This window comes from Syngnathoides biaculeatus, chromosome 2 (genome assembly GCF_019802595.1).
Source record: "Syngnathoides biaculeatus isolate LvHL_M chromosome 2, ASM1980259v1, whole genome shotgun sequence".
Classification (NCBI taxonomy): Eukaryota; Metazoa; Chordata; class Actinopteri; order Syngnathiformes; family Syngnathidae; genus Syngnathoides; species Syngnathoides biaculeatus.
This window is the reverse complement of record NC_084641.1, coordinates 37662103-37677626: the sequence shown is the minus strand read 5'-3', so window position 1 is coordinate 37677626 and position 15524 is coordinate 37662103. Positions and strand designations below refer to the sequence as shown.

At 41.8% G+C, this 15524-nt stretch overlaps 1 protein-coding gene across 4 annotated transcripts in view; it reads left to right on the top strand.

Moving 5' to 3' along the window:
- The window catches only part of LOC133491639 (peripheral plasma membrane protein CASK), a 60359-nt gene extending 51516 nt beyond the window's left edge, over nucleotides 1–8843 (top strand). For all 4 annotated transcript variants that reach the window (XM_061803059.1, XM_061803040.1, XM_061803051.1 and 1 more), the window contains 8 exons: nucleotides 1359–1397; nucleotides 1720–1916; nucleotides 2017–2132; nucleotides 3419–3499; nucleotides 3581–3661; nucleotides 3762–3964; nucleotides 6587–6670; nucleotides 7108–8843. In XM_061803059.1, the coding sequence (XP_061659043.1) occupies nucleotides 1359–1397; nucleotides 1720–1916; nucleotides 2017–2132; nucleotides 3419–3499; nucleotides 3581–3661; nucleotides 3762–3964; nucleotides 6587–6670; nucleotides 7108–7284 (978 nt within the window). In that variant the 3' untranslated portion in view covers nucleotides 7285–8843. The remainder of the gene's footprint in view (nucleotides 1–1358; nucleotides 1398–1719; nucleotides 1917–2016; nucleotides 2133–3418; nucleotides 3500–3580; nucleotides 3662–3761; nucleotides 3965–6586; nucleotides 6671–7107) is intronic.
- The last annotated feature ends 6681 nt before the right edge of the window (nucleotides 8844–15524 follow it).

Below are 15524 nucleotides of genomic sequence, written 5' to 3'. Positions count from 1 at the left end.
TTGTTTGTTGCCGGGCACTTCATATTGTGGTTACCTGGCGAGGGCTGTTGAGACTCTGAATATATAAAAATATATTATTGCATTATTCTTATCACACATACACTACAAATAGATGGATAACTCGTTTTGAAATCAAAAGCGGGTAAAAAAAAATATTTTTGTGAAAAATGTTATTTTATGTATTGGATGCACATGTTTGGTGTTCGGTTTCCCAGGCCACATAAAAAAAATTGACGGGCCACATCTAGTCCAAGGGTCTTGAGTATGACATCTGTGTAGTCGATGAAACATGTTTATAATCAGGGCTGTAAATAATTGGTGCGCAAGTCCACTCAAAATTCCAATTGTGTATGCGATTTTACTGTATCAGTCCGTTTTTTTCATACCAACAAGCATTTTTTTCTTGCTTTTTTTTAATTTATGGCAGCACATTGGTAGATTGTGTTGTCATTCACAAACTAGTTCAAACGAGCCCATCTTCTGAGTGAACTTACTTAATGGAATCGCTTAATGAACTTATTCATTCCTTTCTTATTTTAGTTGAGCTAAGATGATAGGCTGTGGCCCACCGCTGCCACTCGGTCACAGCAATGGTGGCTGAGTGCACGCAGGGGCTAACAATGGGTTGCTGCACACCTTCTACAACGGTCCTTCAAACTACTTTATGTGAAACCAGACTTTGGTGCAAGAAAGTTTATGGACTGCTACCTTGGTGAATTGTGCTTGATCACCTGATCGTGTGCTCATATACTGCAAGTCAGGGCAGTGCTAATTTGAATCACACCCTCTGTGTGACTCCTAGATGTAATACGTAACAGATCGAATGTCTAAACAAACCCAAGTTCATCAAGTGAATTTGGTGAGTGATGAAAGGAATCGGTCATATAAAAAGTTAGCACCAACAACCTGGTGCTCTTTTGAGAACCCAACCAAAATTTATGTGTACCTCTGTTTATAATCTGTCCCCCCCCAAAAAAAAAAAAAACCAAAAAACACACAAACGAAACCACACACATTCAGATCTAGATTGCACACATTCAGATCTAGATTGCATGCGGCCTGCAGACTGCCAGTGACTCATTACTGGCTTTAAGTAATGACACTTAATAAAAAAAAAAAAAAAGAGTTTTCCCCGCTACAACTTTGCCAGTAAAACTCAACATTCACAAGCTACATGATTAACTTAATGCTGAAAGATGACACATATATACAGTAACTGATGACATATGGACAAACGCACATATGTCAGATACAGCCTAACAGTATATGAGTCCCTCAATGCATCCTGTTGTCTGTGCCCCACAACATGTTCTACTGCATGATTTATGTGTAAGTGTGTGATGCTCTCAACTCCATAGATCTCCAGACCTGCTATCCAGGACAAATTGTCCATCAAGGTAAGATGTCTACGAAAGGAAGCACTTAGAAGTAGATCTCAACTCAACCCGTCCCTGCTTCAAAGAACTGCCATTAGCATAATGATACATTTCCCCCAAAGTAGCACGTACCAGCAGATAGTAAAATGCATTCTATCTACAATTTGCTTTGCTACCTTCAGTCTTAGGTTCGTTATTAGCCTGTGCTCACTTTACATTTGTATGATGATGTTGCTTTAGTAGCCACTCCAATTTCCTATGGGCAGTTGAAACAATCATTCTTTCTCGTCGTCTTCCATCACGCTACGAACAAAAGTCGTGTCTGACTGTTCCACCCCTGCAGATCTATGTCCGTGCTCAGTTTGAGTATGATCCGGCAAAAGATGACCTCATACCTTGTAAGGAAGCAGGAATTCACTTCAGGGTGGGTGACATCATTCAGATTATCTCCAAGGATGATCACAATTGGTGGCAGGGTAAACTAGAGAATACCAAGAACGGCACAGCAGGCCTCATCCCTTCACCAGAGCTGCAGGAGTGGTGAGTGAGAATTTGATGCCTCAAGGTCACCATCACATTTCCCATGTTGCCTTGACTGTTATTTACAAGCATTGCGTCACACTCCATGTGGTGTTCTTAGGCGTGTAGCATGTATAGCCATGGAGAAGACCAAACAAGAACAGCAAGCCAGTTGCACGTGGTTTGGCAAAAAAAAGAAACAGTACAAAGACAAGTACTTGGCCAAGCACAATGCAGGTAAACACACATTCATGTCACAAAATATTCTACAGTTTTGCTATATCGTATTGTTCACAGGAAACACCGGTGAAGGTGACATTTTTGCAGCTGTATTTATTAGTCTGATTCTTTTTATGGCAGCACAGTGTCGTAACAGGTTAGAAGGTTGGCCTCACAGTTCTGAAGACTGGGGTTCAAATCCTGGCCCTGCCTGGATGGATTGTAAAAAAATCCATCCATCCATCCATCCATCCATCCATCCATCCATCCATCCATCCATCCATCCATCCATCCATTTTCTTAGCCGCTTATCCTCACAAGGCTTGTGGGAATGCTGGAGCCTTCCCCAGCTATCATCGGACAGGAGGCAGGGTACACCCTGAGTTGGTTGTCGGCCAATCGCAGGGCACATGGAGACAGACAACAGTCACACTCACAATGACACCCAAGGGCAATTTAGAGTCTCCATTTAATGTTGCATGTTTTTGGGATGTAGGAGGAAACCGGAGTGCCCATAGAAAACCCACACAGGCACGGGTAGAACATGCAAACTCCACATAAGCAAGGCCGGGATTAAACCCTCAAAGGTGTGAGGCCAATGCTCTACAGCTGCACCACCGTGCCACCCTTTTTAGAATCATCAGGTTTATCGTTCAATTATCCTACAAGATACACACATGAGAGTTGCAGCCACTCTAATATGACAACATAAACATTTAGGAGATAAAGGCATAAGTATACCACAAGTGTGGTGATGGTGGTATCATGGCTTTGTGCAATTATGTAGAGTCCTCAAGTAATGTACAGCGTTGTGCATTAATTAATATCTGGACTCTTATGATCCTCTTGTTACACATTGAAATGTTTTCTGTCAAGTCCAGTGTGGCATGTTGCTTCTTTCCTCAGAGACCTTCACTTCTGTCAGTGTTGTTCTTGACTAACCAATGGACATATGAACTTTGGATGCTACATTTTTGTCTCCTTTTATTTGAATTTGTATTTTATTAACCCTTGCGCTCCCACTCTCTGCCCATGTTTCATGCTGTCTCATACCCAATGACTCTGCTGCATGTAAGTAACTTCAGACAGCTGGCATCCAGCTTCTGTGTTTTCTTCCTCGTCTTCCCTAGTGTGTGTTTGACCTTTGAATGCAAATGCCTATTTTTGTCAGTGAAAGACAAAAACTGTATTAAGATGGTTACGATAACATTGTTTAAATTGTTTTTTTAATTCTCTGGCCTAGAATAGAAGTAACATAAAGTCTCTGCATTACTTTTATGAATACTTTCTCTCTATTTTGACAGTGTTTGACCAACTAGACCTGGTGACATATGAGGAAGTGGTCAAGCTGCCTTCGTTCAAGAGGAAAACACTGGTTTTGCTTGGTAAATTATAATCAATTTTTAAGGTTCCATTAATCATGATGATGAAGGTCTTGTTTCTCACACATCTGTATTTACATTCAGGTGCGCATGGTGTAGGCAGGAGGCACATCAAGAACACGCTTATCACAAAACATCCAGATCGCTTTGCCTATCCTATCCCTCGTAAGAAATACATATGCTTATCATCACACACTTTTATACAATAATGTAACTAACCTTCACATTTCAAACCGAACCTTTTTCACCGTTATGGCTTCATCAGACACGACTCGGCCTGCGAAGAAAGATGAGGAAAATGGAAAGAATTACTACTTTGTATCCCATGACCAGATGATGCAGGACATCAGCAACAATGACTACCTGGAGTATGGCAGTCATGAAGATGCCATGTATGGAACCAGGCTGGAGACTATTAGGCAGATCCACGCTCAGGGCATGATCTCCATTCTGGATGTTGAGCCGCAGGTAAAGTAAACCACACGTGTCAACAGTGGCAGATAAATCTTACAACTCAGTCAGCTCCAGGACGTAAACAAGCTCTGGTCAGCTTTCAATCTGCGTTTCCGAAAACCTTGTCTGAATGTGAAAAATTGTCAGACCTTGATCACAGTGAAGTAAAAAGGAAGATATCGTATCAAAATACGCTGAGTCGTCGGGGAACGTACAGTCATCTGTGGGCCAAAGCGTAGTGCAGGTTTGACCCTCCGTGAGACTCAGCAGCCCCGTTACATTATACTGCAATGAATCGTGAGAAAACAGGACCTGAATAAGGGGGGAAAATGGCCAAAATTCTGCAGCGAGCTACCTTTGTAGCAATCAGAATCAGCTTTAAAATCTAAGTGTCATCCCTATAAACATTCTAAAATAGATATTGTAATGAAAAATACATATAACAATATTCACTTCAATGTCTATACGAAAAAATAAATATGAGCAGAGAGAGCGTCATCCATGCGCAAAGTTGCGGAAGTGTCATTAAACATCCAAGTAGTCCCCTTATTGACTACATCTACTGCCCGTGATGTCACCCCAGACATTCGCCATTGAAAATAAGCTTTGCCACCTACTATGGGATACGAACACACCCCTTCTGACACGGAACCTCTTTTTAAAGAAGAGAACATCTCACAACCAAGTGAAGTGACCGGGGCAATATTACCCTATCGTTTTGAGCCATATTTACTTGATATGCAGATCACGGCCAAACCGCCTCCCCGTCTGATCCACTTCGGCGGCGGAGCAGCCACCCCAGCCGAAGATGTATTGACAAGGCCGGCGGCCGACTCGATTCTATATATATATATATATATATATATATATATAATGTATATATAATGTATTCTATATAATATACTATACTATATTCTATATAATAACACGTGCAAGATGTAAAATCTATATAGATAAGTGTGTTAACGTCCTACATTGTGTTAAGCTTGTACAGAGTGCCTTTACCTGTTCTCGGTTCTTGTTATAGACCAGTGTAATGTCAATTATGCAAAGGGAGCAGTTTAAAGTGGCGAATTGTGGGGTCTACAAAATATTAAAAAAATAAATATGTATATATTACGAATACTAATACTGATTGGACCAGAAGGATGTGAGTGAGTGTCCTAACATGGCACAAAGCAGAAAAATAGTAGGTTCGCTGATCAAGAATTTAATGACTTAATTGCCAGAAGGAAAAAACTGTTGAAATGCCTGCTACTTTTGACTTTCATTGATCTCTAGCGCTTTTCCGACGGAAGGAGTTGGAAGAGCTGGTGACCAGGGTGTGGAGGGTCCGAAAGGATCCTGCATGCTCTGGACCTAGTTTGCGTTGCGTGTAAGTCCTTAATAGTGGGTAGAGTGGTTCCAACAATCTGTTCAGCAGTTTTGACTGTCCGTTGCAGTCTGAGTTTGTCCTTTTTTGTGGCGGCCCCAAACCAGACTGTGGTGGAGGTACACAGTACTGATTGGATGACCACTGTGTAGAACTGCCTCAGCAGCTAATGTGACAGGCTGTGCTTCCTCAGAAGCTGCAAGAAGCACATCCTTTGCTGTTTTTTTTTGAGGATGGAGTTGATGTTTGCCTCCCACTTCAGATCCCCTGAGACTGTAATTCCCAAGAACTTGAAGGTGTTGACGGTTGACACAAGACAGTTGGACAGCGTCATGGGCCGCTGTGGTGAAGGATGCCTTCTGAAGTCCACAAACATCCCCACAGTCTTTATAGTGTTCAACGCCAGGCTGTGTTGACCACACCAAAGCTCCAGTCTCACCATTTCGTGTCGATACGCAGACTCATCACCGTCTTTGATGAGGCCGATGACCGTGGTGTCATCTGCGAACTTCAGGAGTTTGACAGTCGGATGCCACGAGGTGCAGTCGTTCGTGTAGAGCGAGAAGAGGAGAGGGGAGAGGACACAACCTTGGGGTGCCCCGGTGTTGATAGTGCGCATGGATGAGGTGGTGTCACTCAGCCTCACCTGCTGTGTCTGCCCGTCAGGAAGTTGTAGATCCACCGGAGATGGCAGGCGAGACGCTGAGCTGGAGAAGTTTGGAGAAGAGTTCAGGGATGATTGTGTTAAACACAGAGCTCAAGTCCACGAACAGGATCCTCGCATAGGTAACCCTTGCTGTCAAGCTGTTGAAGGATGAAGTGCAGACCCACGTTGACGGAATCATCTGCAGACCTGTTATCTCGATAGGAAAACTACCGTGGGTCCCAGCTGGGGACCTGTGATGCTCTTGAGGTGGTCCAGCACAAAGCCTTCAAAGGACTTCATGACCACAGATGTCAAGGCAACATGCCTGTAGTCATTAAGACCTGAGACTGCTGCTTTCAGAGCTGCCAAGGCCATCAGGAACATGTTGTAGATGTAGCCTTATCAATCCGCTAGCACTAATTCAAGTGAGTTAAGCATGAGCGAGCAAATATGTCCACAAGGACGCTTTGAACAAATGGTATAATGTTGATGTTAATGTCTCAACTTTTGGCATGTACATCAAACAATAAATTCTGGGAATTGTAGGCATTTGGTGAAAGGCAAAAATACTACACATGGACTTGTGACAAAGTGTTTCTCTTTGCCTCCCTCATTTTAGGCACTAAAAATTCTCAGAACCGCAGAGTTTGCTCCCTATGTTGTCTTCATCGCAGCTCCCACTATCACGCCAGGCCTCACAGAGGTACAGTGACCGGCTTCCATGTGGCTTCCTTCACTCTCACTTGTTGGTGTCTCTGTATTTTTATTTTATTTTTTTATATGTACGCTGACTTAATTCACGCATTCAAAACCAGTCCATATCCGAAAAGGCCAGTGTTGTCCTTTTCTCAATGCATTTCTCACCTGCCCTCTTTGCTTTAAGTACATTTGTCTTTTCTTTGGCATGCCCTTTTTCCATTTGCAATGGAGGTTCCCAAGTGGTGTCGCAAGCTGCCTGTAAGTATTAACAGCTCATCTTGTGAGCGCCATGTAGAGTCAAATCCCAAGATCCCTTTTGAATGTGTGTGTAGTCAGCAGCACATGTATCATGCTCCTCACTGTATTGAGATGGACTGCCATTTCTTGCTCTTGACATCATTATTCCCAGCATGTGTGAATTTGTTCATGTGTTTTTGTTAGGATGACTCCCTGCAGCGGCTCCAGAAAGAATCGGAGATGCTGCAGCAGACGTACGCTCACTACTTTGACCAGACCATCATCAACAACGAGATAGACGACACCCTGCGACTGCTAGAGGAGGCTGTGGATCTGGCGTGCAACACCCCTCAGTGGGTCCCAGTGTCCTGGGTGTACTGACAGGATTGCAGCAGAAACTCAGATCACTGAAGCATCCACGGGTGCTCCGGAACAGATTTGCGACATTGGTGCAATCACCTGGAATGTCACCTAATCAAAATCCTGTGTTGTGTAGATGAAGTTACAATAGGGTGAGAAATAACTGTGCCACCTCATGAGGACTACATTCTGGCCCTTTTTGTCTTTCAATGGCCTTCTGGGTCTTAATATGTACACATATATACATGATCTATCTGAAATGATATCAATGCTAAAAAAACGTTAGTTGAATATGAAGAGTTTGTTTTCAAAACGAGACATAGGCATTTTTTTCAGATTTACGAAACTCGCGCCAAAATTATCCATTCGAAGCTGGATAATTTTGGCGCGAGTTTCGTAAATCTGAAAAAAATGCCCATGTCTCGTTTTGAAAACAAACTCTTCATATGGTTCTGTGCTTACATAGTTGATGGCTGCGTGGGGTGTGTTCTATATTTTCTACATTTCTTTTCAATGTAATGAATGACTGATAACACTGACAAGGCAATAGAAAGCATGACCTGAGGCAGTTGTGCATGGGTCCTCAAAGGCATTCTGTGGAACCCTCCATGTGCCCAAACCAGTTGAACTTTCAAGCACATTAGAAGCTGCCACAGTGTGCACAAGTCAGTTGCTGGACACCAAACCTAACAAAAAGCACAGGAAACTTGGCAGTTTCATTCTCCAGCCTCTTATTTATTCCACCACTTTGTCAAATGAGGAAGTTTTTTCAACTCACCTCTTGTATCCCGTGTCCCCTCCCCAACCTCTGATCGTCTTTGTTTACATCCGAATTTGCACAAAAAAAAAACAAGACAATGAAGATCATCTTGTTAGCTCACACATTTTCGTGTGGTAGTAGCCTGCTCCTCGCCCCCGCAAGGAGCACAGTGTGTGATCCTGGAGGTACATCTGGCACTCAAGGAGGGGGCGGGGGGTGGGACTGGGGGGGGGGGGTTTGGTGAAGCAAAATTGTACTGCCTTAATGAGGCATGGGGAAGAAGTTTGTAACATCTATGCACACCCCCTGTTTCTCTTGGGCAGACTGCCAGGGCCATTGTTTTACTTTACTGTATTACTACTACTGTGCTAGAGGAGAGTTGAACTTCACGTAGGTTGGACGTATCAAATGTTAGAGCTGACATTTTGGAACTGAACATTTGTGTTTATTAAAAAAAAAAACCAACAAAATACAAGCATTTTTGTTTTGAGGATGAGTAAACAAGTAAAAAAAAAAAATGTGTAAATGTTTCAATGGTATGTCATATGCGTGACCTCCAGAGAGCCATTGTTTAATAATGTTGAAAAGATGCTCTTTGTGTAACAATGTTGACGCTTTACCAAAAGTAGCACAACGTTCCCTGTCACCAGTGACGTCATTATTATTTTCCAGAGTACAGTTGCTTTTGTGCCTCTTGGTGTTCTCATTTTAAGTTGTGTGTAAATGACCTCTGTAAATGTCCAAAGCAGATCTTGTGTATGACTTTTTTTTTTGTTATTTCATTTTGTAAAGAAAAAAATATACAGTATCTTGAATTGAATGTGTGAAAGCAAGTGACCTGCTGGGTTATGGGTTGGGCTGCTTTGCTGTCCATATTGATGCAGGGAAAGAAATGAGCTGGATGAAAGCTTTCTGAGGACACAAGTGCAATGACATGTTTGGGTGCATGTCAAAATTGTACCATTGAAGGTCATCCACGCCAGAGGGGTGAAACGTTTTCAGGGTCCAGGGAGTTTGTGTGTTACTGTAGGTGGCGATTCTTGCCTGCAACGGGCAATTCATTTTCATTACTGATGTTCTCTTTGACATAAAAAAAAGATACATCGATGCTCTTCCAATGCAATGACAACACTTGTCTAATGTGAGATACCATAGAGGTTATTTTGTTGTAATACATTTGCAACTTTTAATAGAACTGAGAAATCTAGGTGGAAACTCATGATTATGAAAGAAAGTATAAAATTAGTAATTGGCCAGTTGAACTGAGGAAATCACCGTAAGTGCAAAGAGTAAAATAAAAAAAATAAAAAATGTACGAGAATCAACATGAACAAATTAGACAAATATTGTGTAAAATAGGACTAACAATGACTGAATTATACACATAATACAAAGTAAAATGATCTTTGCTAAATCTGTAAACTTTGTCTGTGAGCGCTGTTTTAAACAGGAATGTGGAATTTCAAATTTCATATAATACCCACTTCGGGCTGATTCAAGTCAGAAATTAATCAAGCATAACAGTTGACCACCAAACCTACTCACCCTCCCCCAATGAATGCAACAACTATATTTAACATCTTAATAGCCATGTGCGTTCCTGTTTATTTCAATTATATACAATGGATTCCAAAAGTCATGTAGCATAAAAAAAATCACATAACTTCTAAAGGTATAAATGTTAAAATATTGATAATAATCAAAGCTATTAATTTAAGTTTTGGTCGAATGTAAAGGCCATGACTAAAGTGAATGTTACTTAGTTGCACACAGACCTCCGCCAAAACTCGTGAAGCATTGTTCATTTGCTTGGTTGTCAACAGGTTGGACATCATGGACAATGGCAAGATTGCATTATAAGTCCAGTACTGGATAGCAAAAGTGACATCATTGTGATGAGTTAAATAAAATCACAAATATCACACGAAACGTGCACAAAAACAAATATGTCTAAGGTTAGGGTATAAAAATCACTGCTCAGTTCACCGAGAACATCTTCCATTTTGTTCATTTGGAAATGCGGAAATGACGCAACAAGCGAGGTCTTTAAGAAAAAACACTATCCTTGCCCCAAACCCGTATGCACGTGTTTTATCGACATCAGTGGTTTATCAGTGACTGTCACGACCCGATAGAGCCATTCGCGGTTTTTGCTCGTCGAAGGTGAACTTGTCCAAGCGGATTTAGCATCACGACTGACGCTTACTGTACTTTGACCAAACGTCCACCAGATGGCCAAGTTACTCTTTTTAATTACCTTTCGCTAATGCACAGAAGAACGGTAAAAAGGATGACAGTTAAAGCTTGTCGTATGGTCATAGGTTCAATATTTTAAGTCTTTTTTTTTTAAACTTACTTACTTACTCATGTGCAAAAAGTGCTTACGTAGAAAAACGTGGCGTACGTTGTTTGTCACGGCAAAGGTCAAATGTGTCGAGAGAAATGAGAAATGGTAAAGCATGTTTCTGCAACACTTATAGATGATGCTGGGAAACTGCCATAAGAAATCTGCACATCAAACATGAACAACAATTAGCACTGATGAACAAATAATACCTGGCAAGATTTGATTTCAATAATGTAAAAGAGGAAATGAGTCAGAATTCACTTGGTAAACCAGGTTATTTAATGCATCACTGATATCTATGAGGACAACTATTAATTGGTGAAGGTGATTATTGATGGTGCTGATGAACCTCACAATTGCTTCTTGTGACTTCAACACAGCATGGGGAGGATACAACCTGTTTGACAGGCAGCAGCAACAGATTTTTTTCGAGCGTAATTTTGCCAGAGACGCTGGGGATGGCGTTAGGAGACGGAAAGCAAAGGTGGACGAATTCTCCACGTCTGTGACACCAACGACACCAGGGGCATAGGATGAATCCCATGATCATGTAACACGTGGCTGTTTAATAGGTAACCAAACAGGAGTCAAACCATTATGCTTGTTTCTATGTAGTTTGAGCTTACGTTGTTTTGATAGCCACCTGACACTATTGTGAAAGCTGCTAGAGATTGGAAACGAATGGAGGGTGAGAGGCTGGGTAAAAACTCTTGGAATTAATTTTTTTTTTCTTCCTCACAAACACGATGTACGGCACAGAGGATGACATGCTGTGGGAGCAAGATGGGATGTTCATGGAATACAGGACCAAGTCATCAATGATGACTTCCACAGCAATGCAGCAAAGGTAGCTACTATAGATATTTTTAAGATTGGAGATGAGTCAGATGTTTCTTTTGAAGTCTGAAGTTGAGGATGTGTAATTTATAGGATAAACTCCACAATGCACAAACCTTTTATGCACAAATATTTAATGCAAAAAATAGTTTATTTATTTAAGACTGTAATATGTGCTATCAACAGTATGAATAAAATATTATGCCATCATTAAGCATTTATTTTAGTTGTTTGAGGGATTCTGTTCTGACAATTACAGGGACCAGGACAAGTGTGTCCTGTGGCCTGTCCTGAGAGTATATTATGGCTACATCAGCACATGCATAATGATCATTATTAATGATTGTTGTACAGAGTTTCTAGAAAACAATACACACCAGTACAAACCTAATAAAATATAAATACAGATAATTCCCAATATTTTGAGCATATGGGTCACAGCAAATTGGTGGTGCGCATTATATTTTGGTAGATGGGTTTTCCTGATTTTTTTAGGTCAACTTTGGGAGTGCGCATTATACTTCCGTACGCATTATACTCGAGAAATTACGGTATGTCTACGAGCAAACCTTTTCACGCAGGAAACTACGGAAAAGCCTAATGAGATCAAGAAGAACAGATGAACATCTGCATCAGTGTTTGAGACTGTCAGTGACTAAAATGGAACCTGACATTCAACTTCTTACCAGTCCGATGCAGGCCCACAGTTCACATTGATGAACATACAAAGGTAAGTTCACTTTTCTGACTTTAATGAGTCATTCTGACCATATATAAATATAATTGAAATAAGATCTGATGGGATAAAATCCATCACCACAACTAAACTGGGAGTGGTACTGGTTGTGCTGTGTAGGTGCTGTATCAGCCTGCTTGCTTTGTGGTTTTCACAGGGAAGTTGATGAGAAAGAGCTGCAAACAGCGATGTCTGCAAGCCTGCTGGAACCTACATGAGAATTATAAGGAAGAAACACAGTAACTTTGAGAGACTGCTCATATGAGTCATTTGAATAAAAGATTCTGCTCTGACAAATAAGCTAAAGTTGAACCCGTGCACGGCACAACAGAAAGTTCATGTTCCTTTTTTCTGTAAAATCCCAGAGGGTTATTCGATTATTATTTCTTTCATAAATAATGTAATTTATTTCCTGGCTTTTTTTCCGTGAAGAACCTGGGGAGAGTTATTTAGTTATTTTTTATTTAATTAATGTTGTCATTATTTATTTCTGACTTTTGTTCTGTGAAGAATCCAGAAAAGGTTATTTGTTTTTGTGTGAATTTCTGGAAAACCATGAATTTTTACGTTGAGGTACTCCTGCAGACACACTTTTTGGATTCCAAACTGACCCCGGCCCCCCATTAGAGAAACAAAAAGCTATGTGGCCTTCACAGGAAAACGTTTGGGGACCGCTGTCATAGGGTGTCAGTTACTCACCCACATGTGTTCCCACCACCCATGAAAGAGCAGTGTCACCCATGAGTGCAACGACATTGGGGCTCTCCGCACCGTTTCTTCCGCCTGTTTTGGCCACGCTTTTGCAGTGGGCAGCTGTCCTTCACTACACCACCTTAAAATCTGACCACCTCTTTTTCTACCTCAGTGTGTCTGCTGTAGCAAAGGTGTATGCACTGTCCTATTCACTCCTCTTTCACTTGATGTTAACGCCGTAGGACAGCATGGTGAGAGGATTTTCTCACACACTTCCACTTCATTGAGCTTTGTCTCAACTTCACATTCAGAAAGAAAAAAAAAAAATTAATACCTTGCTCATCTTTTTTTCCCGTGATCAAAGCTACATTGGAATTGCAAGTGCACAGTTCATTTAAATCCTTTCCTTTTGGCTTGTCCTTGTCGCCACAGTATGTCATCTTTTTCCATGTAAGCCTATCTCCTGCATCTTCCTTCTTCTTCTTCTTCTTCGGCAGTGGGTTCAAGGAAGTTTCAGGGAGATTTAGGAAGACACACAATACCTGCAATTCGGTGGAAACCCGTCCAGGCTCTACCCTACCTCCTGCTCAATGACAGCTGGGATTGACTCCAGCACTCCTGTGACCCTTGTGAGGATAAGCGACTAAGAAAATGGATGGATGCAAATACTTGTGTCCTTACAGTCTGGGTATTGTATAATCTGTATGAGTATGTAGTATTGATTATCCTGTTTTCATGGGTTTTGTCCGTGCTTTATGGCGAGGACGGCGCCGCCTGAGACACCATCGTCTCTGAGGCATGGTGTACAGATTGTGCCACAGCCCAGCTTCGCACTGGAGCAAGTGCTGCTGGCTGTTGGTGACAAGGCTGGATATATGCACATCTCTCATGCATCCCAAATGAATGAACCAATGGTCGTATTTTTTTAAATATCAAAAACATGTCATGGAGTTTATAGAGAATGGAATAATTCTAAATGCTGATTTTATTCCAGTTTAACTTCTGGTCGTACCGTCATCATGGATTACTATGTCAGGCATCCTTATGTTTATTTGGAATGATGAGTTCCATCACAAGAAGACCATCCCTACTGTGAAGCATGGGGTGGTAGCATCATGCTTTGGGGGTGTTTTTCTGCACATGGGACAGGACGACTGCACCGTAATAAGGAGAGGATGACCGCAATATGATGTGCCCGACAACAAACAACACGTTTCACACAATCGTCTACAACTGATCGGTGTAGACTTGTAATACTACTATTGACCACGAGATGTCCTTAGAAGCGCTTACAGTGGGTCTTCAACATTATGAATATCGTCAAAAATAGGAAACATTTAAACAAATTTAAAGGCAAGCTTATGTATTTCATTTGTTTGGACATTTCAGCCATGATCGTTTCGTGGGACTGATGAGTCATACAAGAAGTTCTTATGCCTCAGGGAATCAGGTTTTGTCACACAATTGTCAAAAAGTACACTAGCATCTTACTGGATATCCAGTAGTTGGTAAGATGCCACGTAATGCTGAGCTCATCTCATAGCACGGAAATGACTTAGTGGTCATTACATTGTACTGAACTCAAAGTAATGGTTTTATGCAAAGTTCAAAATAAGTCAACAGTTAAAACAAAGGTCAATGTACTATAAAGTGAAGAAAACAAGTATTTGAACACCCTGCTATATTGCAAGTTCTCCCACTTAGAAATCATGGAGGGGTCTGAAACTTTCCTCGTGGGTGCATGTCCACTGTGAGAGAGGTAATCTAATAACAAAAATCCAGAAATCACAATGTGTGATTTTTTAACGATTTATTTGTGTGATACAACTGCGAATAAGTATTTGAACACCTGTCTATCAGCTAGAATTCTGACCCTTGTCACGTCCCATCGGAACGAGAGGTAGGACCCAAATGCAGGAACTCGGAAGACGCAAGGTAGTTCAAGAAGAGACACGTTTATTGTATGCAGAGTTCGGGGATCGAGCAGGCAGTCCGGTGCACGGGGAAACAACGCAGGCAGAAGTGTCAAGGAATCAGGCTTACAAGGTTGGTCGGAGAACGGACGGAGGTCGGTACACACAGGTTCAGTCAGGAATACGAGAGTGCTGGAACGGGACATAAAGCTCAACGAACTGGCCCAGGACCAGTCGTCACCGGGTCCTATATATACGGGGGATGATCAGGCCGCATGAGGCACAGGTGTGTGCCTCCCAATCAGCGCAGCCGCACAGCTCGTGCTGAAGCGGCAGGATCATGACAACCCTCAAAGACCTGTTAGTCCGCCATTAAAAGTCCACCTTCACTCCATGTATTATCCTGAATCAGATGCACCTGTGTGAGGTCGTTAGCTGCAGGAAGACACTTGTCCACCCCATACAATCAGTAAGACTCAAACTTGTAACATGGCCAAGACCAAAGAGCTGTCTAAAGACACCAGAGACAAAATTGTACAATTCCACATGGCTGGAAAGGGATATGGAGAAATTGCCAAGCAGCTTGGTGAAAAAAAGGTCCACTGTTGGAGCAATCATTAGAAAATGGAAGAAGCTAAATATGACAGTCAATCTCAATCGGAGTGAACCCCCATGCAAGATATCACCTCGTGGGGTTTCAGTGATCATGAGAAAGCTGAGGAATCAGCCCAGGACTACACGACAGGACTTGGTCAGTGAACTGAAAAGAGTTGGGATGACCGTTTCCAAGGTGACTCTTGGTCATACACTCGGACGTCATGGTTTGAAATCATATGTGGGACGGAAGGTTCCCCTGGTTAAACCAGCACTTGTCAAGACCTGTCTTAAGTTTGCCAACGACCATTTGGATGATACAGAGGAGTCATGGGAGAAACTTTTGTAGTCAGATGAGACCAAAATTGAACTTTTTGGTCA